General features: G+C 40.2%; 1 protein-coding gene across 3 annotated transcripts in view; it reads right to left on the reverse strand.

Annotated features, from left to right (window-relative positions):
* Positions 1 to 22,606, reverse strand: part of GNE (glucosamine (UDP-N-acetyl)-2-epimerase/N-acetylmannosamine kinase) — a 33,207-nt gene extending 10,601 nt beyond the window's left edge. The window contains exons 1-5 of one of the 3 annotated variants that reach the window (XM_065878483.1): positions 22,410 to 22,606; positions 8,423 to 8,874; positions 5,405 to 5,557; positions 2,844 to 3,056; positions 376 to 463 (exon numbers count right to left, since the gene is read on the reverse strand). In XM_065878483.1, coding sequence (XP_065734555.1) covers positions 376 to 463; positions 2,844 to 3,056; positions 5,405 to 5,557; positions 8,423 to 8,874; positions 22,410 to 22,573 — 1,070 coding nt within the window. In that variant the 5' untranslated portion in view covers positions 22,574 to 22,606. The remainder of the gene's footprint in view (positions 1 to 375; positions 464 to 2,843; positions 3,057 to 5,404; positions 5,558 to 8,422; positions 8,875 to 22,409) is intronic. The other 2 variants (XM_065878482.1, XM_065878481.1) reach the window with 2 other exon arrangements.
* Positions 22,607 to 24,135: the final 1,529 nt, after the last annotated feature.

A 24,135-nucleotide genomic window follows, 5' to 3' on the forward strand; every position in this document is an offset into this window, starting at 1 on the left:
GAAAAATTATTTTCAGAAAAAAAGAATCACATAAAGGAAAATCTGATTAATTTGAAACAGAAAGGATAGTCTAAATTAAAATGCTGAACTATACTATTTTTAAAGAAAATCGTTACATTACTTTCTAATACTTACAGAAATTCAAAATAGGCTAAAGCAGTAGTTCCTAGCAGAAGTGCTGTATTAACTGAGACAAATTATTCTCCACTGGAACCCTTGGTAGAGTAACAGGGGGTAGATTAGCAAGCCCTGTCTCACCAGCAGATAGGGACCTCTAAGGATGCAGAGAGCGAGCACCATTAGGGTGACTACACAGCTTGAAAATGGTGCCCAAAACAGCTCCTGTTTTAAATCACTTTAAAAGTACACACTCACCAAGGGTACTGTTTACCAAACTGAAGGTGCAGCGCTTGCAATATTTTGTCTTGGGTATCAGCATCCCGGACATGAAGGACATTCTCCCCTAGGTAAATCCAGTGCCGTACAGTGATTCAGAAGTGGGAGAAACCAAAGAATATAGAAATGAGCAGTGTGTCGTGCTCATAAGTAGCCCTATAACCCAGAAGGCTTCAAACAAGTCTTCTATTAGAGAGACAAACTTTTCTACTTTATACCTTTTAAAGCACTCTCAGCAAGATCTCCATATATCAGATACTTAAGGAGCCGTAGGTTCCTTTATTCCCAAAGAGAATAAATCAAGCTCTTGTTTGTTTATTGGAACAAATAAGGTAATTAACCCAGTATCCACTTGCCACTCATCTGTTCATCCAGCATGTCCACTCTTTCCATCTGCCCTACCTTCCACCTACTCAGCCAGTCGTGGGATCAACTGGTCAGGCCAGGTTGCCAGTTAGTCAACTGGCCAGTCAGCTGTTGATGCAGTCACTTCCTTTCCGTACATTTTCTGACCAATTTGAGGGAGTAAATACAGTGACAATGACATGTTTTTTCAGTAGACTTGGCTATGAAGAGGAGAAAAGCAAAAGGGTGGTGGCTGGGGAGAGGTTGTTTTGTACTGTTTTGTTTTAAAGATACCAGAGACTTAGGCATGTTTAAATGCCGAGGAGGCTAAAGATACATGGAAGAGAAACGTCCTTGAGAAGCCAAGAGGGGTGGGGATTTAGAACACAGGTAGAAGGCAGAGCAGTGGGCAGGCAGGGGTGACCCCACACCCTCCAATGTAAAGAAGGTAAGAAGGAAAGGATAGAGGGGCATGTGTTTGTGTAAGTGTGGTGGCAGAAAGGACAGACTGCCTTTTTTTTTTTGAGAAATCTTTTTTTAAAATAAATTTATTTTTGGCTGCATTGGGTCTTTGTTGCTGCACGCGGGCTTTCTCTAGTTGAGGTGAGTGGGGGCTGCTCTTCGTTGTGGTGCGCAGGCTTCTCATTGCGGTGGCTTCTCTTGTTGTGGAGCACAGGCTCTAGGTGTGCAGGCTTCAGCAGTTGTGGCATGCAGGCTCAGTAGTTGTGGCTCGTGGGCTCTAGAGCACAGGCTCAGTAGTTGTGGTGCACGGGCTTAGTTGCTCTGCGGCATGTGGGATCTTCCTGGACCAGGGATCGAACCCGTGTCCCCTGCCTTGGCAGGTGGATTCTTAACCACTGCGCCACCAGGGAAGTCCCAGGACAGACTGCTTTTGATAGAAGACCCTGGTACCAAACCCAATGTTCACATCTTATTTGAACTCTCAGCATCATTCAACACCATCTCCTTGAAACCCTTTCTTTTCTGGGCTTTAATAATATCACACTCCCAGTTTTCTGGCAGTTCCTTTTCAGTCTTCCCTCCTGGCCCTTCCCTCCTCATCAGAAGGGCTCCAGAGTTTGGTCCTAGGCTCCATTCTCTTCCCTATTTACATGTTCCCCCTGGGTAATCTCATTTCATCCCTTGGTTTTAAATACCATTTCTGGCACAGTGCGTCATTATCCTCAATATCCTTTGTACAGTAGCAGAATTTTTAGCTTGGCATCTAATCACCCAGCTAAAGGGTATATGTATTCTTCAGCTACCCTTGCAGCTGGATGTGGCCATGTGACGACATTCTGATAGGATGTATGAAGAAATACTTGCAACTTCCAAGTTGTGCTTTTAGAGGGAAGGATATCTTCCCCTCTCCTCCTTTCCCAGTGGCTAAAATGTGCACTCGACAGCAAGAGATGGAGCAACCATCAAGAAGATAGATGGAGGCTAAGTCTCTGATGACTTACCAGTGAGAAACAAAGAAAATCTAACTTATTTGAGGCACTATTATTTTGGGTCTCTCTGTTACAGCAGCTGAACTGATATCCTAACTAAACACCATCTATACGCCATCACTCTCAAATTTGTATCTTCAACTTCAACTCTCCCTGGAACAACATAGCTGCCAACCTGCCATCTCCACTCATATCTAATAGGCATCTCAAACTTAACATGGCCATTAGAGAACTCTTAATTCTACCCACTCCCAAATTATTCCGTCCTCAGGGTACTCCATATCAGGAAAAATACCCCCACTACTCAAACCAAAAGTGTAAGAGTTATTGTTGATTCCCTTCTTCATTTTACTGGGCACATGAAAACGAAAGACTGGCATTCATATAACACATTCAACCACATTCTCTCTTAAACACAGCCATCAGAGACCATAATTAACTAAGAAACTCTTAGCTCTGATATTACAAAGACAATAAAAAATTTGGTAATCATTGTGTGCTACCTATAGGTTTCAGGCTACAATTGGTCATTAACCTCATTCACTCACTTATTGATAAACACATATGCCGGCACTGATACGTGCATACTTTATAATAACTCATACAAATGTATTAAGCTTAGTCAGTTGAAATACAAGCAAAGGAAAATACCTGTTTCTCTTCCAATCTGACGTGTTCCTAGGTTGATCACAGGTGTTCCAAAAGCTCCAACCTCTCGTACCCCACAGCTGCTGTTCCCAATCATACAACCAGCATGGGCAACCAGCTGTATAAACTGGTCAAATGGGACATGTTTAACTGCACGAAAATTGGGATGATGCTCAATGCCCTTCTTCCTCATCACTCGAACCATTTCTTTGCTCCCTGTGAAAATGAAAAGAACCAACTGTTAAATGGTTTACGAGATAAAGGAACAATTTTCATCGGCAAGTATAGCCCCACTTAAAGAAATATCCCCTATAAAAACTCATAACAGTTATTAGGGAAATAGTCCTTTTAATTACTGATCTTTTCATGAATGATGAACATCCAAAACATCTGGTCAGCCCTCTGTTTCAACTCGTCTAGAAACTTTAAACAGCAGCAGTGGGTCTCTTCAAACAGCACTCCACAAAGCAAATACTAACTCCCCAGTAAAAGCTCTTACCTTACCAACTGAGAGGCTCAAGACAGGCCAACAGTCTCTATCTCTTAAGCCAGGAGTTCCTAAATGGAAAGGTCTTGGGCTCCACATACCAAGCCGATCAGAGGGCCTCTGCCTCAGCTATGCTCACATCTACATTAAGGACAGCTCAATGGGACAGCAAGCACTCCCACTTACGTGGACTAAACAAGCTCTAAGCAAATACAGACAGATTCTGATAACTGTGGCTGATATTTTACTTTACATGCATGACTTTGTTTTGAAAAGTTACAGATGTGTGAGGGGGAGACGATATTCAGTGTCCCTCTGCTTGCCTCTCTACTCGCCCTTTCCTAGTGGCTGTGACCAAGGTGGGCAAGGAGGCTAATCTGATCAGTTACAAGGCAGGACGACGACCACACCGTGTCCACTGGTGTGCAGGAGCCGCGAATTTAACAGAAGCTGGGCATGCATGTGTTCTCCTTTTAACTTTCTCCATGGCAAGGCAGGCAACAGACTCAGGTCCTTAGAGCAGGCCCGGCCACTTCTCTCCTGCCAGAACATGCCAGTCATTACCTAGAACTCGTGTAGTGCAGGGCACGCCAGAAGCTGCTACTATTCCAAGGTTCAGATTTGGGTTCTGAAGGCTTCTCTTTGGCCCTATACGACAGGCACTAAACCTGTTTTCCAGAAAAGCCTACATTAGGGAATGGGGCACTAAGTCAGATAATGAGAAAGTGATGCCTTGATTCTTATTTCCCTCTTGTTCCTTGTGTATATTTTATCCAAAACCCTGTGAAAAGGAGAGGCGAGTGGCAGACATGATTTAGGCATTCATGGGACCCTTTCCTTTCATAGGGGTAAAAAAATCTCAAATTCTAAAGTATATACAATAAGGAAGGTATATTACAAACAGAATATCACTGACAATGAATACTGAAGAAGAGATATAATTACATTATAAATATTTATGCAAAAATTTAAGGGATTAGAAAAGAATAAATATTAAGGTTTTTGAAATATTGATACATAACCTGGATGAAATCTGGGTTGGGGGTCTTAAAGTTTTTTTTCCTACTAACACCCTATTTTGTTCCCCCTAACGGAAAAGATTATTCAAGACACACTAAGGGAAGGATTCTTTCAGTGTAAGATGGTGACATCTTGGCACTGCAGAGAAGGGATCCTGCCTCCTTTACCAAAAAATGCCTAAGAGCTCAGCAATGAGTGGTATCAGCTAATAATAACCAGTATCTGAAAATCCCTCAGTATCAGGCCCTGCTCTGGCATTTCCCATTTATATATCCCTACCATTAACCTAAGGTCTTACTAGCACTGGTTCCATCCACCAGTAGGTGATCAATCAGGTTAGGCTTAAGGATCAACTGGTTGGGAGCTAGAGATCGAAATTGCTTAAGCTCAAGATTAAATTAAGGTATAGCTAACATAAATAAGAGAACAAGAAATAAAAATAATGGCTATTTTACTGCAGTCAGTAGGATCATTACTTTCCTAGAGACACTCTTTCAGCTTCTAAGGTTTATATCTCTTGGCTATTGCATTTTTTTTTAACATCTTTATTGGAGTATAATTGCTTTACAATGGTGTGTTAGTTTCTGCTTTATAACAAATCAGCTATACATATACATATATCCCCATTATCTCCTCCCTCTTGTGTCTCCCTCCCTAGAGTCTGTCATACAGAGTGAAGTGAGTCAGAAAGAGAAAAACAAATACCATATGCTAACACATATATATGGAATCTAAAAAAAAAAAAAATGGTTTTGGCTATTGCATTTTCTCGTTGATGGAAACTGGAGGGAAGAGACTAAACATGAAACTAGAATGGAGATTTGAGTTTTTTTTAAGTATTTCTTTCTTTCCTATTAAGTTTCTACTAGACAATAATATCACAAACTCCTCAATCTACTGCAAAATCGGTGATCCTTTGAAAATCAGAATGCATTTCAGAATAGAATGGCCTTCAATGATAAGATGAGCAAGATAGGAAGGTCGGTCAAAAGAAGACGTAATAGAAACATAAAACTGGAAAGGTAGGTGGCATACTTTCATTTTGAAGTTAAATTACCTGCATCAATATTTGGAAACAGAACTAGGGTCCGCTTGTTAAATGAGATAAGTGCATCCAATGTTAGTTCAAACATTTTTAGGGAATGCTTAATGTCCGTGGTCACAGGGTGCTGTAGTGCAACAATGTAATCTTTAGATTTTACATCATCACCTGTTTAAAGAAAAATCAAACCACATTGCTTCATTAGTTAAGAATCTTAAAGGAGGAAGAAGCAAATTCTAAAAAGCAAGACCCCAAAGTCTATGTTTTAAAATTCTGAGGAAAAAACAATTTGTCACGTTCTAAGCAGGGCATCCAAATTCGGATCAAAGGATAAGAACTTACAGCAACAAGTCCAAGGATTCTTCAGGGAACTTAACGTTTTACAAAGGTGCTTGCTACCACAAACAAAATATATAATTTTAAATAGGAGACACTAGACTTCATTGTCTTAAAATTCACAATATTTCAAAGCGTTAGAAAAATGTGACTCTTCCCAATTTCTAACTAGTGTTTCTAATGAATTATCAGCAATATTAATGAGTAATAATGTGTTGCAAATCAGGGCGTTTAGAGATTGACTGAGCATGAAATAAATTTCGTATAATGCATAGGCATTTCCCCACTATCGCCCACCAGATTCAACAAACCACCAGTGTTTCTAACTCTGTTCAAAGGCCTAGAAAGGCTTCACTCATCCCCAGGCTGGGATCCCAAGGACAGTTCCTCAGCAAAAATGTAAAGTGTAAAAGATTTGGATGGACAGTGCCATGCCAAATAACACAAAGAATTCTGCAACAGGGCCTATATTTATCCTATAAAACTGAAGATTAGCTCTACTCACTTATTTTTTTGTTTGTTTTGTTGTTTTTTTCTACCTTTTTTTTTTGTTGTTGTGATACGTGGGCCTCTCACTGTTGTGGCCTCTCCCGTTGCGGAGCACAGGCTCCGGACGCGCAGGCTCAGCGGCCATGGCTCACGGGCCCAGCCGCTCCGCGGCATGTGGGATCTTCCCGGACCGGGGCACAAACCCGTGTCCCCTGCATCAGCAGGCGGACTCTCAACCACTGTGCCACCAGGGAAGCCCAGCAGTTACTTTTCATGATTTAATGGTAACAGAAATTTTTTACTAAGAATCTTCAGTAGTATTTGATTTAGAAGACTACAGGCTCCAAAATTTTATTTTAAAAAATGACTGGTCCGATATCATGTTCTAAACTGGGGGTGGGGTGGGGATATAATTACTAAATTTTTGTTCAAAGTAGTAAAAAAAGAACAGTGAAAAAGAAAGCACAGAGCGATGAGCTGGAGCTACCCATCCCTGGCAATAATACGTTTTGTGCAAAGCCTGCACCTGGTCCTCGATGTATGACTTCTGACATTTATCTGCCTTTGTCTCCATAACTCAGCAGCTTCAGCCCTTCCACACAACCGTTTCCATTACGGTACCATTACTTGGTTTTGGGTCAAAAAGTTCTATATTTACTGTGGTATTTCTTTCAGTATTAGGAATGTAACATGTCTTTTTAACTTTGCTAATATCTTTATTAGGACTGTTATTTATTAATGTTTTGGTTACAAAGCTGCGAGTTCTGAGTGGCTTACCCAATACTATTTTTCTTATAAGCAGAAGGATAATGTCAGAAATTGCAGGTTGAGAAGCAGGTACAGGCTTTGCACAAAAGGTATTATTGCCAGGGACAGGTGGCTTTGGCTCAATGTCTTTCCCCCCCCCCACTGGTTTAAAAAAAAAAAAATCTAGTTTTTGCTATTTCGTCATTCTTCTTTTCACAAACTGCTTAAAAGGTTCCAAAGAGAACCTTAAGCCCTACAAGTACAATTTTGCTGTATTCTGCTTTATAAGGGTTATTTTCTATTCATTACAAGTTTTTCAGAAATACAAAGTTTTTCAGAAGACATAGTGAGCTAACACTATAATCAGAACAGAATGCAAGAATGTTTACTTAGAAGCATGCAGAAAGGGGAGATTGAAGAGACAGAAGCCTGTTCCATCAGCATTATCTTGACAGGTTCCCTGATAGCTATGAATCTGTCCAAGGATAAGAAATATATAGAATGGATTAACTTACTTATATAGTAGAAAAACCCAATTTATTTCCTGTTCTAATGTGATCTGGATTTAAAATATACACAATCACTTTGATTACACAATCACCAAATTAATTTACTATTAACTTCATTATTCAACAGATCTACCTCTTCACAGAGGAAAGTCCTAAATACCTAAATAGACGATTAGTCCTGACTGGCCCTCTAAATAGTACTCTCACTATAAATTAACTAATAGACATTGTTTGTAAACCTATCTTCTTTGCCTCTGAGTAGCAAAAATAATTTCCAGGAATCTAGATCATTGATCATTGAAGATTTCAGACCTTAAGGCTTACTTACAGAGGTAACAATCTCTAATGGTACAACTATGACTTCTGCTTTTTAATAATAATCATAATCCCTTATAACTGCTTTCAACATCCATTATCTCATCTGAGTATTCCAACAAGCCCATAAGAAAGGCATTAAAATTAAAAATAACAATTTGTTTCATTGAGCTAAAAAGCAAAATAAAGGAAAAAAAAAACCTTAATTCTACTAACCAGAAGTGAATATTATAAATGACTTGGTGCACATACTTACCGACCTTTCTACGTTACTGTTTTTATAAAAATGTATCATTATATGTATAATTTTATAGCTTGCTTTTTTTTCCTTTTTGATATATCAGGATTGGTCCCTGTAACTAATATTCACCTATAACATTATATTTAATGGATTAAAAGCATTCCATTGTATAAAAATAGCACAGATTTTAAAAATTCAATCCATTAAGTCTATTTTATAGAAAAGGTGAGTCTCAGAGAGGTGAAGTCATACCATAGGGCGAGATCTATGAACTAAAAACCTTGGCCTTCTGATTGCTAACGGAACATTCTACCCACAGTAGCTTCCAAAGGACTGAAGCATACCCAAACTTTCGGACAAAAGCAACCATTAGACTGAATGAAGTCTGATACATACCTAACCACATCCGAATGATGCTCATGTAGTCTTTGTTCTTGGCGGAGAGAAGTTTGTCATAGGAAGGGCAGCCTGCCAACAAGATGCGATCATGGTCCTCACACATGGATATCAGGTGTTGCTCTGCACTTCGGGTGCAGCACACATGATAATGAGCCAGTTTCGTTATAGCGTGTCTGATAGAGTCGTCAATGGTCCCACTGACTTCCCCCCCTTCAATGTGAAGGATTCGGATGTTCATCAAGGCAGCAGACGTAGCCAGAGCCAGGGCATCAAACCTGTCTCCATGAACAATCATGATATCAGGCTTCAGGCGGTTAAGAACATCTGGTAGCTTCACAAGGGCCAGGCCCACTGACTCCACCATGGCTGCCTCATCTTCCCCTCTGACAATTGTGTGTAGTCTGGTGTTAATGTCGAAGTCATCTTGTTCAATCATGCGATATGTGTTTCTAAAGCAGGAGAGAAATAAAAATGTGAGAGCATGTTCTTAAGTATAGGGCTATAAAAACATCAACATTAACCCTGAAGGGAGAAATATTTCACAAAATTTCCTTGTTAAAATAAATGAACTGAAGTGTAACTTACACACAAAAATAAAAGCACAGACCATAAATATACAGATCACTTAATTAATTTTTCTACACAAACACCCCTCTAGCCACCACCCAGATCAACACATCCCACACCTGGGAGGTCTCACTTGTGCCCCCTTCAGTGAGCACCTGGAGGGAGGAATATTGGAGGGAGAATGTTTTTATCAGGAAAAGAGAGAGTAAATTTTACAGTGGTCACAACTATTTCTTTCTTTTTTAAAATATATATAAATTTTTAAAAAGAAATATGCTACTTAATAGAAAAAAATTACTTATAAAAGCAGAGCTCATTAAAAAAAATAGTATGGAACCAGGATACCTGACATGTCACTATAATATAAATTTCTGAATGATGGAAATTATCTCGTGAATTCTCTTTGTATGTTACCATTAATGCAGCATAATTCTGACTGGGGTGAAAATGTAGGTTTTTAAATTGGCTGTGAAATGCAGTTTCAGGTCTGTTTCATGCTTCAGTAACAACAGCAATTCTCAATGCCTTAAAGTTTCCTGCCTGTTATGACTAGATTTTAAAAGATCTGACTTTTTCTAAATATACATTTATTATTTAAAAATTGGAAAATACAGAAAATTATCATGCATAAACCTACCACTCGGCAATATCAGTATTACCATTTTGATTTCTTTCTAGCCATTTTATGCATAATATTTCAACATGGTTGAGAACACATCATAGTAAAATTCTGTAATCTAGTTAATCCATTTAACACTGTATTTTCTCAGATCATGAAGGATTCTTTACATACATCATACTGATGCCTTAGTAGTCATTTTATAGATTCCTTTGGATTTTCCTACAAAAGCTATGATGTCATCTGTAAATAAAGGCAATCTTGTGCCTTTATATCTCTTGTTTCATTGCACTGGCTGTTACATGCAGTACACAGAGAAGGGTGAAAGTGGATGTGCTTACCTTGTTACCAATCTTTGGAGAAAAGCACAAATTTTATGTTAGCTATAGGTTTTTCACAGGTGGTCTTTATCAGACTGAGGAATTTCCTTTCTATTCCAAGTTTGCTAAAGGTTTTACCATAACTAGTTGTTGAATTTTGTCAAATGCTTTTTTAATATCTATTGATATTAAATATAAATATAAATATCTATTGAGATGAATGTGTTGGTCCCCCCCACCCACCGCCTTTTTTCTTAATTGGGGTATAGTTGTTTTACAATGTTGTGTTAGTTTCTATTGTACAGTGAAGTGGAGTTTCCTGTGCTATGGAGCAGGTTCTCATTAGTTATCTATTTTATACATATTAGTGTATATATGTCAATCCCAATATCCCAATTCATCCCACCCCCACTTTCCCCCCTTGGTGTCCATAAGTTTGTTCTCTACATCTGTGTCTCTATTTCTGCCTTGCAAACCGGTTCATCTGTACCATTTGATTTCCCCCTTTACTCTGTTAATACGTGAATCACACTAATTGATTTTCAAATGTTAAATCAATCTTGAATTCCTGAGATAAACCCACTTGGTCATGACGTATTATCTGTTTTTGTATATTGCTGGATATGATTTGCTAATTTTTTGTTTAAAATTTTTATGTCTAATTCATGAGGGATACTGATCTGAATTTTCTTATAATGTCTTTCTCAGGTTTTGATATCAGGATTATGCTGACCTTATTAAATAATCTAGGAAGTACCGTGGCTCCTCTATTTTCTGAAAAAGTTTATATAGGATCTTAAAAGTTTGATAGAATTCAAAAGTGCAGCCAACTTGGTAGGAAGTTATTTTTATAGGAAGTGTTTGATAATGAATTCAATTTCTTTAATATAGAGCTATTGAGATTTTCTATTTTTTTCTGTCAATTTTGGTAAGTGGTGTTTTTCAAGGAGTTTGTCCATTTCATCTAAATTGACTGTCAAATTTACTGGCCTAATATTCTCCTTTTATTCTTTTAATGGCTGTAACATCAAGATGATATCCTCTTTGTTATCCTATATTGGTAAATACTGTGTTCCCTTTTTCTTGTTCTGCAGGAGCTTGTCAATTTTATTATTTTAAAGAAATAACTTTTGCCTCGATTAATTTTCTCTACTGTTTAATCTACTCTTACATTTCATTGATTTCCACTCTACTGTTCCTCCCTTCTACTTACTTTGGGCTTAATTTTCTTTTTCCTGTTTGTTAAAGTGGAAATGGATCCTTGACCCTAAATTTCTCTTTTTTCACGTAAGTATTTAAAGCTATAAATTTCCCCATAAGCACTGCTTAATCTATACCCACAAATTTTGATATACTGTAATATTTGTTTTTAATTTAAATTTATTTATTTATTTTTGACTGCATTGGGTCTTCGTTGCTGTGCATGGGCTTTCTCTAGTTGCAGTGAGCAGGGGCTACTCTTCATTGCTGTGCGCAGGCTTCTCACTGCAGTGGCTTCTCTTGTCGTGGAGCACGAGCTCTCAGTGCACGGACTTCAGTAGTTGTGGCTCATGGGCTCTAGAGCGCAGGATCAGTAGTTGTGGCGCACAGACTTAGTTGCTCTGCGGCACATGGGATCTTCCCTGACCAGGGCTCAAACCCATGTCCCCTGCATTGGCAGGTGGATTCTTAACCACTGCACCATTGCAGTCTGATACACTGCAATATTTATTATCCAATTCAAAACATTTTCTAATTTCCCTTAGGATTTCTTGTTTGACCCCTGAGCTTAAAACTCAACAATAAAAAACCCGATTTAAAAATGGGCTAAAGGGGCTTCCCTGGTGGCGCAGTGGTTGAGAGTCCGCCTGCTGATGCACAGGACACGGGTTCGTGCTCCAGTCCGGGAAGATCCCACATGCCGCGGAGTGGCTGGGCCCATGAGCCAAGGCCACTGAGCCTGCACGTCTAGAGCCTGTGCTCCGCAACGGGAGAGGCCACAGCAGTGAGAGGCCCGCGTATCGCAAAAGTAAATAAATAAATAAAAATAAATAAAAATGGGCTAAAGGGCTTCCCCGGTGGCACAACGGTTAAGAATCCGCCTGCTGGGCTTCCCTGGTGGCACAGTGGTTGAGAATCTGCCTGCCAATGCAGGGGACATGGGTTCGAGCCCCGGTCTGGGAAGATCCCACATGCCACAGAGCAACTAGGCTCGTGAGCCACAACTACTGAGCCTGCGCGTCTGGAGCCTGTGCTCCACAACAAAAGAGGCCACGATAGTGAGAGGCCCACGCACCATGATGAAGAGTGGCCCCCGCTCACCACAACTAGAGAAAGCCCTCACACAGAAACGAAGACCCAACACAGCCAAAAATAAAAAAATAAAAACTAAATTTAAAAAAACATTGCAATAAATCACATTTCACTTTAAAAAAAAAAGAATCCACCTGCCAATACAGGGGACGTGGGTTCGAGCCCTGGTCCGGGGAGATCCCATGTGCTGCGGAGCAATGAAGCCTGTGCGCCACAGCTACTGAGCCTGCGCTCTAGAGCCCGCGAGCCACAACTACTGAGCCTGAGCGCCACAACTACTGAAGCCCATACTAGAGCCCATGCTCTGCAACAAGAGAAGCCACTGCTATGAGAAGCCCGCGCACCACAATAAAGAGTAGCTCCCGCTCGCCGCAACTAGAGAAAGCCTGCGCACAGCAACGAAGACCCAACACAGCCAAAAATGAAAAAAAAATAAATTTACTTAAAAATAAATAAAAATGGGCTTCCCTGGTGGTGCAGTGGTTGAGAGTCTGCCTGCTGATGCAGGGGACGCGGGTTTGTGCCCCGGCCCGGGAAGATCCCACATGCCACGGAGCAGCTGGGCCCGTGAGCCATGGCCGCTGAGCCTGTGCATCTGGAGCCTGTGCTCCGCAATGGGAGAGGCCACAACAGTGAGAGACCCATGTACCGCAAAAAATAAATAAATAAATAAATAAATAAATAAATAAAAATGGCCTAAGACCTTAACATATACCTCACCAAAGATGATATAAGGATAGCAAATAAGCATATGAAAAGATACTCCACATTATATGTCATCAAGGAAATGCAAATTGAAACGAGATACTGCTACACACCTATTAGAATGGCCAAAATCCAGCACACTGACAACACTAAATGCTGGCAAGGGTGTGGAGCAATAGGAACTCTCATTCACTGTTGCAGGGAATACAAAATGATACAGCCACTTTGGAAGACAGTTTGGCAGTTTATTGCAAAAGTAAACATGCTCTTACCATACGATCTAGCAATCATGCTCCTTGGTTTACCTAAACGAGCGGAAAACTTATGTCACACAAAAATCTGCAAAACGAATGTTTATAGCAGCTTTATTCATAATTGCCAAAACTTGGAAGCAACCAAAATATCCTTCAGTACGGGAATGGAGAAATAAACTATCATACATCCACACAATGGAATATCATTCAGTGAAAAAAAGAAATGACTATCAAGCTATGAAAATACATGAAGGAAACTTAAATGCGTATTACTAAATTAAAGAAGCAAATCTGAAGAGGCTACATAATATGTGATTCCAACTATATGACATTCTGGAAAAGGCAAAAATCTATGGAAATGGTGAAAACATCACTGATTGCCAGGAGACTGTTGGGGGGAAGGGATGAATAGGTAGAGGAGAAGACTTGGGGGGCAGTGAAATGACTCTGTGTGATACTATAATGGTAGATACATGCCATTATACATTTGTCCAAACCCAGAGAAGCTGGGTTACACCACCAAGCAGAACCCTAATGTAAACTATGGACTTTGGGTGATAACGGTGCGTCAGTGGAGGTTCATCAATTGTAAAAAACGTACCACTGACGTGTGGTAGGGGATGTTGATAATGGGGATGCTATGCATGTATAGGGGAAGAGAGGTATATGGGAAACTTCTGTACCTTCTGCTCTATTTTGCTGTTAGAGCTAAAACTGTTCTAAAAAATTAGGTCTATTTTTTAAAGACATTCTTTCTTTTACATGTATGCATGTACTTTACCATTTCTAGTCACTCCTTTCTGTAGATCTAAGTTCCCAACAGGTATCATTTCTCTTCAGTTTGAAGAATCTGCCTTAGCATTTTTTTGTAGTATATACCTGATGGTGATAATTTGCTTAGCTTTTCTCTTCAACTTTATTTTTGAAAGATATTTTCACAGATAAAAAATTCTGGGTTAACAGGAGTTTTTTTTCCCCCTTTGAGCACATTAAAGATGCTCCACTGTCTTCTGGCCTCCACTGTCAGACAGTGAGTTAGTTAGTTATCATTCATATGATTGTTCCCCTGTAAGAAATGTAATTTTTGTCTTGTTGCTTTCAAGATTTTCTTGTTTGCAGCAAACTGACTATGCTATTGTCTACAGGTAGTTTTCTTTGTATTTATCTGTTAGGGGTTGTTGACCTTTCTGGATCTGTACATCGATTTTTTTTTGTTTGTTTTTTCTTACCAAATTTGGAAACCTCTGGCCAGTATTTCTTCTAAGATTGCAACATAGCTTTAATTCTGAGACTGTCCTGCCTACAGAATGTTCATACCTAACTGTTTGAATCAGGAACCAGAATCAGAATTCCCTTGAAATAGCATCTCAAAAAACAAAACACTATGTCCCATAACACCAAATATACTTGAAGAATTTGCTAAGCCCTGAATTAAACTGAAATATTGAGTTTATTTTTAAACTAAGTTCTGTATTAAACAGGTATTAAACAAACATGTTTTAAGTATTTAGTTTGAACTGCTGCCAAACTTGAAGATTTTCAAAAACTGTGGGACTGTAACAAAACTAGGCCACCGATATAATCTCGAAATGAAATTAGACTTGATCCAGTGCATTTGTCTTAAGTCCCCAAACTGAACCTCTTCACAGCAGTAGGGGCTGTCATGGTACCCACACCACCACAACCAATCTTCTGATTAATCTTTACTGATAGTACCTCTCCTCCTCCTCTTAAATAACCTTGTCTCTAAATTTGGAAGCATCATTCTTAGATGAAAATCAGCTGAATGATCTATCAGTTGTTGTTTTCTGATTATTTCTTTTCTTTGTGCTGTTGCATATTAAAAGTATAAAGAAATATGATTAGCAGTTCTCAAACTTCACCTCTCCAATAGCAGAAGGAATCTGATCCTTGAGGGACTTAAGCTTTCTCCTCAGCTTTTACATTTGGGATGGTCCCCCTACCATGTTTCTTCCTGCAGAAAAATGCTCAGACAGCTGCATAAAGAGTGCCAACTATCTGCTGTCTTGAGATACCAAACTTATGCACAATTGTGCTTTAGATACTTATTCTGTTAGAGTCAACTAGACTTAAAAATTACTCAATTCCTCCCGAGAAGATACTCCCACCTCCACAATTAATTAGCATGTTTGACAGTCTTATTCTAAGTTTTTCACGTTAATTTGTTTTTATTTTCACTTCCTATCCAGAGCAACTTCCTTTACTTATTAGAATATTAATCCTTCTGAGTCTACGACAGTCATTTTTAACCCTCTCTAAATGAGAAACTAGTTGGTATGGGAAAGTCTTCACAAGGCAATGAGCACCAGTTGAGCATACAGCGCAGGGCACTCTGTGTTAAATACTGTGTGTTGAGGAGAGAGAGAAAGGAGAGAGAGAAAGAAGGTTATTTACTTACATACACAGAAAAGAAAGTACAGCAGATTTTTGCATGCATGACTTTAAAATTCTCAAGCATTCCTGAAATACCAGGTCGTGAAGTCATGTGCAATTTTGCTAAGCATGAATTTGAATCCCACCTATTTGACATTAACCTTAATAGGCAAGCAAGTCACTTAGCTAATGATTAAGCCAACCTTTCAGACCAAAATACAGCATTGTTCCCATCATTTTCTTCATGTTTCTGTGGGGGAAATACCATAGAGCAAGGTCTCTCAATGTCAGCAGTATTGACATTTTAGGCCAGACAGATTCTTTGTCGTGGAGGGCTGACCCGTGAACTGTAGGATGTTTAGAAACATCCCTCGCCTCTTAAAAAAATGTGCTGAGATCGGTCAAACTGGAGGAGTAGGATGTGGAGCTTAGCTTCTCCCACAAATATGGGGTTGGCCAAAAAGTTCATTCGGGTTTTCCCGTAACATCTTATGGAAGATATTACGGAAAATACATATCAAAATGTTTAAATCAAAATATATCTACATGTGGGACGATTCTCACAAAACATCTACTGAATGCTGGCAGAAGACCTCAGACTTCCAAAAGGGCAAGAAAATCTCCATGTAATTGGGGAAGACAAAAGAAAAAAGAAAAATAAAGAGAGAAAGGAATCAGGATGGGACCTGCGCCGCTGGGAAGGACCAGCAAAAAAAGGAAACGTTTCCACACACTGGGAAGTCCCCTCACTGGTGGGGAGATCAGCCGGGATGCCTCAGAAGACAGTGCAGCAAGCGGTCTGTGGAGGGGAGAGGGGAGGGAGACCTGCACCGAATGTCAGCGCTGTTGCCCGACACTCCCCAGCCTGAGACGCTCGTCCGCTGGGCCGGGTGGGGGCTGGGAGCTGAGGCTCGGGCTTCAGAGGTCACTCCCTGGGGAGAGGACTGGGGTTGGCTGCGTGGAGACAGCCTGACGGGACTAGGGTGTCGTATGGGAGAAGGCCTGGGCCCGCCAGAGAGGCAGGGTGCCGTTGCTGGGTGGCACACAAGGAGACGGGCGGGACCGCCATAGGAGCTTCTTTCTCTGCTCACACACTAGCCAGCGGCAGGGCACTGCCTACATGAGCCCCAGGGGTAGGTGAGAGCCGCCACTTCCATCTCAGACTCGAGAGGCAGGCACGGACCACTGCTGCCGCTGAGGGTCCTGTGAGCAGTCGCCGGTCACTGCCCCCACCTTCCCGGGAGCCTGCGTGGCCTGCTACCACTGCTGCCAAGAATCCCTCGACCAGGTGCCATCCGCTGCCCCCACCTTCCCAGGAGCGCACACGGGCCGTACACCTGCACACCCCCTATCAAGGGGATAACAGTGAGCACATGCTGAGGAAAGAGATGGCAAGCATCCAAACTAAAAACAGCCCTCATGCCAAAAAAAAAATTAAATCCACACAAGCTATGCAGGGATGCTCCCACATATAAATAGCCCTCCAAGACCAGGGTAGATAATTTTTCACCTAAACTCACAGAGTAAAAGAAATATAAGCAAAATGAAGAAGGAGAGAAAGCACTCCCAGTTAAAAGACCAAGAATATTCCCCTGAAAGAACAAACAATGAAACAGACCTCTTCAGTCTAACAGACACCAAGTTCAAAAAGGAGGTAATGATAATACTGAAGGAATTAAGAAAGGCTTTCACAGAAATGCAGAGTACTGTACAAAGGAACTAAAAACTATACGGTGGAGCCAAGAAAAATTAGAAAGTTCATTTGCTGAGGTAAAAGCTAAACAAAAAGCAAAGAATAGCAGGATGAATAATGCAGAAGAAAGGTAAGTGATTTGGAAGATAGAATAATGGAAATTACCCAATCAAAACAGCAGACAGAAAGCCATCAACAAAAAAAAACAAGAAAGCAATATAAGAGACCTATGGGAAAATATAAAGCACGCCAATCTATGTATAATAGGAATTCCAGAAGAAGAAGAAAGAGAAGAGGGGATTGAAAATGTATTTGAAGAAATTATGGCTGAAAACTTCCCAAATCTAAAGAAGGAAACAGATATCCAGATACAGGAAGCACAGAGGGTCCCAAACAAGATGAACCCAAACAGAGCTACACCAAGACGTATCATAATAAAAATGGCAAAAGTTGGGGCTTCCCTGGTGGTGCAGTGGTTGAGAGTCCGCCTGCCGATGCAGGGGACACAGGTTCGTGCCCCGGTCCAGGAGGATCCCACATGCCGTGGAGCGGCTGGGCCCGTGAGCCATGGCTGCTGAGCCTGCACATCCAGACCCTGTGCTCCATGACGGGAGAGGCCACAACAGTGAGAGGCCCACGTACCGCAAAACAAAAAACAAAACAAAACAAAAGTTAATGAGAGGATTCTAAAGGCAGCAAGAGAAAAACAAAGAGTTAGTTACAAGGGAATGCTCATAAAGCTATCAGCTAGTTTATCTACAGAAACACTGCAGGCCAGTAGGGAGTGGCAAAGTACATTCAAAGTCTTGAAAGGGAAAAATCTGCAACCTAGAATACTCTACCCAGCAAGATTATCATTTAGGAGGAGAAATAAAGAATTTCTCAGACAAGCAAAAACTAAAAGAATACAGAAATACAAACTCTATCCTAAAAGGAATATTGAAAGGTCTTCTCTAAATAGAAAAGAAGCAAGAAGATATAGGAAATCACCGTAGGAAAGTAAATCACTTAAGCCAATATACAGATTTTTTTAAAAAAGCCTATCTGTGAAAGTGACGATAAACACAAGTAACGGCAAAAGGATAAACATGAAGTTGTAAAAAAGGAAATCAAAATCACAAAATGTGGGGAAGGAGAGTAAGAAAATGTAGATTGCTTTTTTTTTTTTTAAGAATGTGTCGGATCCTATGAGACTATCAGTCTAAAGCAAGCAAATATAGGAAGGGGTTAACATACTTGAAAAACAGGGCAACCACAAATCAAAAACATAAAACAGATTCACAAAACCAAAAAGAAGAAAACACAAGCATAAAAGAAAAGGAAATCATCAAACCACTAAAGGAAAAAGAAAGGAACAAAGAAGAAACATAGAATCAACTGGAAAACAAGGTTTAAAATGGCAATAAATACATATGTATGAATAATTACCTTAAATGTCAATGGGCTGAGTGCTCCAATCGAAAGACACAGAGTGGCAGACTGGATTAAAAATCAAGGGCCAACAATACACTGCCTACAAGAGACCCACTTTAGGGCAAAGGACACACATCGATTGAAAGTGAGGGGATGGAAAAAGATGTTTCATGCAAACAGAAATGACAAGAAAGCAGGAGTTGCAATACTCATATCAGACAAAACAGACTTTAAAACAAAGGCCATCAAGAAGGACACTATATAATGATAAAAGGATCAATACAAGAAGAGGATTTTACACTTGTCAACATATGTGTACCTAACACAGGAGCACCCAAATACTTAAAACAAATATTAACAGACATAAAGGAAGACATTGATGGGAACAATAATAGTAGGAGACTTTTTTTTTTTTTTTTTGCGATACGTGGGCCTCTCACTGTTGTGGTCCCTCCCGTTGTGGAGCACAGGCTCCGGACACGCAGGCTCAGCGGCCATGGCTCATGGGCCCAGCCACTCCGTGGCATGTGGGATCTTCCCGGACCGGGGCATGAACCCGTGTCCCCTGCATCGGCAGGTGGACTCTCAACCACTGCACCACCAGGGAAGCCCTATAGTAGGAGCCTTTAACACCCCACTCACATCAATGCACAGATCTTCTACACAGAAAATCAATAAGGCAACAGAGATCCTAAATGATACAATAGAACAAGTTTGACTTAACTGATATTTTCAGGACAGTTTTTACATCCAAAAACCCCAGAATATACATTCTTTTCAAGTGCACATGGAACACTCTCTAGGATCGACCACATACTAGGGCACAAAACTCACCTCGGGACTTCCCTGGTGGCGCAGTGGTTAAGAATCCACCTGTCAATGCAAGGGACACGGGTTCAAGCCCTAGTCCGGGAAGATTCCCACATGCCGTGGAGCAACTAAGCCCATGTGCCACAGCTACTGAGCCTGCACTCTAGAGCCCACGAGCCACAACTACTGAGCCCGCATGCCACAGCTACTGAAGCCCACATGCCTAGAGCCTGTGCTCCACAACAAGAGAAGCCACTGCAATGAGAAGCCCGCGCACCACAGCAAAGAGTAGCCCCCGCTCACTGCAAGTGGAGAAAGCCTTGGTGCGGCAGCAAAGACCCAACACAGTCAAAAATAAATAAATAAATTAAAAAAAAAAAACAAAAAACAACTCACCTCAACAAATTTTAAAGTATAGAAATTATTTCAAGCATCTTCTCTGACTACAGTGGCATGAAACTAGAAATCAACCACAGGAAAAGAAATGAGAAAAAAACAATTACATGGAGACTAAACAACATGCTACTAAAAAACCAATGAGTCAATGAGGAAATCAAAACAGAAATTTTAAAATACCGTGAGACAAATGACAATGAAAACACAACCATACAAAATCTACGGGATGCAGCAAAAGCAGTTCTTAGAGGGAAGTTTATAGCGATACAGGCCTTCCTCAAAAAAACAAGAAAAATCTCAAATAAACAACCTAACCTACCACCTAAAAGTATTAGAAAAAGAAGAACAAATAAAACCTAAAGTCAGCAGAAGGAAGGGAATAATAAAGATCAGAGAGGAAATAAATAAAATAGAGATTAAAAAATAGAAAAAAATCAATACAACCAAGAGTTGGTTCTTTGAAAGGGTAAACAAAATTGACAAACCTCTGGCCAGGCTCACCAAGAAGAAAAGAGAGAGAACCCAAATAAACAAAATAAGAAAGGAAAAAGGAGAAATCTCAAATGATACCACAGAAATACAAAAAACCATAAGAGAACACTATGAAAAATTATTTGCCAACAAATTTGACCACCTAGAAGAAATGGACAACTTTCTAGAAACATACAGCCCACCAAAACTGAATCAAGAAAAAATAGATAATTCAGGGAACTCCCAGGTGGTCCAGTGGTTAGGACTTGGCACTTTCACTGCCCACGGCCCAGGTTCAATCTCTGCTCGGGGAACTAAGATCCCACAAGCCGCATGGTGTGGCCAAATAAATTAAATTAAATTAACTATGGCACAAATGAATCTATCTACAAGACAAAAACAGACTCACAGACATAGAGAACAGATTTGTGGTTGCCTAGGGGGTGGTGGGGGAGGGAGAGGGATGAACTGGGAGTTTGGGGTTAGTAGATGCAAACTATGACATTTAGAATAGACATGCCACAGCAACTAAGCCCGTGCACCACAACTACTGAGCCTGCACTCTACAGCCCATGAGCCACAACTACTGAGCTCACGTGCCACAACTACTGAAGCCTGCGCGCCTAGAGCCCGTGCTCCGGAACAAGAGAAACCACCGCAATGAGAAGCCCGCACACCACAACGAAGAGTAGCCCCTGCTCGCCGCAACTAGAGAAGCCCCGCACGCAGCAACGAAGACCCAACACAGCCATAAATAAATAGATAGATAAATAAAACAAAACTCAAGATACAAAAGCTTGTACAGTGAAAAGGCTACTTCTCACTTCTGTTTTACCAGTTATCCAGTTCTTCTCCCCAGAAGCAACCAATTTCTTGTGCTAGAATGCACTGTAGACATACATTTCCATTAAGTACTAGTCAAGTTTCCATTTCAGCAGTCTCACCTGACAAATACTACCTTCCCCGCTTAATTACTGTGGTAGGCAGATAAGAAACCTACCACAATCTCCTTGAAAGCCTCTCCCCCACTAGTCTTCTGCCAAACTTTTCTCACAGAAGTAAAAGAACACACTTAGACTTTCCCCTCAGGCTCTAGCTAAAATTTCTCCTTTACTTTGTCCTATCTCTGTTCAATAATGTAAGAAAACCCAAGTGGATTTTCTTAGATAGCCAGAATTCATTTCACATTTTAAAAATCTGTGAACTTTTGAGCTCTCCATAAGTTTCTTCTCTTGTCTTTAAAAGTATTTTCTTAGAGCAAATTGCTAAACTGGTTTTTGGGGGCAGGTTTTTATTTGTTTTTGCTGTTATTATCTTATTGTTAAAGGACATTTAAAAAGACAGTTTTACCTTAACACAAGCTTCTTTCATATTTAATACTTTGGTGGCTGCATTAATGTTTTCATGCCACAAGGGTGCACTAAATGCCACTTTATTACATGTAACAAAATGTTCACCTTTGGTTTATACACCTGCTCCCTCAAAGATTTCCCAAGTTTCGTTTTTCATATTTAGAGTGTGATCGATAACAAACCTAATGTCACCAAAGTAAGAATTAATGGTAACGGTATTATAAAATTCTACTTTATCTTGTGGATCAATTAGATTTTAAAAATCTTGTTCCATATCTACTACTTTATATGCATTTTTAATATAGGATTAGCATTAGAACTCACAAAACAGATTACATAGAATCACATTATAGTCACACAACATACATTTATAAATGGCATTTCCGGATATAATACCAAATAAAAGTAATAATAATAATAGCTATAATTTACCAACCATCTAACAGGCAGCATCCCTGTATAGATACTTTATGTCACTATCTCCATTCTTCACAATAACCTACAACACAAGTTTTCACTCCATTTTATAACTGAGGAACCTGAGGCTCAGAGATGCTAGGCAACTTCTCCAAGGCCACCTAAAAACTAAGTGGTAGAATTGGGATTTGAAGCCGGGTCCACACAGCTCCAAGACCGAAGTTCTCACTGGTACATCGTGTTGCAATGAAGAATATCATAAGAAAATGCTTTCATCTTACCCATAGTCATCTATCAGGTGAGAGCCAAGTACCACCACGTCAAGTTCAAAGAACTCAGGTTCCATTTTAATGCCAAACATGATTGGGGCGAGTTTAGAATAATCAGCACGGTTGCAAGTAGCAACACAAACCCGAAGCTTTCGGTTATTCTCCTTCTTCTCCATGACTTGTTTTCTTTTTGAGAGGTTCTTAAAATAGAGTTCCTGAAGTTGCAAAAATAAAAATTAATATCCTATGATAAACCATAATGCAAAAGAATATGAAAAAGAATGTATATATATGTATAAATGAGTCACTTTGCTGTACAGCAGTAATTAACACAACATTGTAGTTCAACTATACTTCAGTAAAAAATGAATTTAAAAAAGATATTATAGACACAAAAAATAAAAATTCTTTATAATCAGAATGATAGGTCCTAGATATAAACGTAAAATTTTGCAGTCTTAAGTCCTTAAGCACCGTTTAGTATAGTGATTCTTAACTTTTCCACCCCACTTCTGTGTGACACACCCACTGGTATATCAAGTTATGAAATTCCAGCAGACCAACTATGACTCCACCCTTTTCTCCTACACTTAAGAAAGCATGCTGGAATGCAATTTAAAAAGAGTTTAATATAAATCAACTCTCATTTAAAAGGCAAGCAAACATCAGCTCTTTATTATTAACTAAAAATTACTTGCCATTCCTCACAATTGATCCCAACATACAAGATTAGAGCGAAAGTTTGGTTGAGAACCACTGATCTAGTTCAACTCCCCCACTTACAGAAAGAGAAAAACACAAGTCTTAAGAGAGGAAATTACTTCCCCAACATTCAAGATCACATCCTATAAGCAATGTGAGCTATTCACCCTCACGCTACACACTATATACAAAGCACTGTGATTAGTGCTAAGGAAAAGATGAGTAAGATGAAACAAAAACCCCTACCTTCAAGGTCTCATTAGCATCCATAGCCAGTACCTACACACTTGACAACTCCAAATACCTACCAGCTATCTCCGGTCCCATAGGCACGTCAAAGTCACTGTCCCAAACTGAACTCACTTTGTTTTCCAAACCTGTTCCTCCTTCCTTATTCTCTAACTCTGTTATGAACTTCCATTCATCCAAATGCCTTGACATCCTTGTCTTCTCTGCTCCTCACCCTGTACCTCCTCAGTCCTGTCAGTTCAACCTCCGGAATGAATATCTTTCAAATCAATCTCCTCTCCATCCCCACCCACCAGAACATCCCCTAGTCCAATCCCTGATCTTAGGTCAGAGCTATTCTAACAGCTGTCAAAGTGGTTTGCCTGTCTCTAGTCTTGCCCTGCCTCCCAAAAACTTTCAGGGTGATCTTTCCAAAGTTTATAAATCTGATTACAGGATATACCACCTATGGATAAATTGCAAATTGCTGATCTGGACCTAGTTCATCCTTCCAACCATTTGTCCCCTTACAACTATCCTTACTCTGAACCAAAGCCATGCCAAAGTGCCTGCAGTTCAACCAGTGGGTCTCCATATCTCTGTGCCTTTGTAGATGCAAGCTCCTCTACCTAAAACTTGCTTTCCCTCTTGCCTGGATTCTTCCTCATCCTTTAAAACTCAGGCTAAGTGTCATCTCTTCTGGAAGGCCTTCGCATAAACCTCAGTTCCTCCTTACTCCACCCCTCTTCGTGGCTGCCTCCCTCTGAGCACTGTGGCCCCATCATACACACATATACTATTGCTCAAC

Source organism: Phocoena phocoena, chromosome 6 (assembly GCF_963924675.1).
Source record: "Phocoena phocoena chromosome 6, mPhoPho1.1, whole genome shotgun sequence".
Taxonomy (NCBI): domain Eukaryota; kingdom Metazoa; phylum Chordata; class Mammalia; order Artiodactyla; family Phocoenidae; genus Phocoena; species Phocoena phocoena.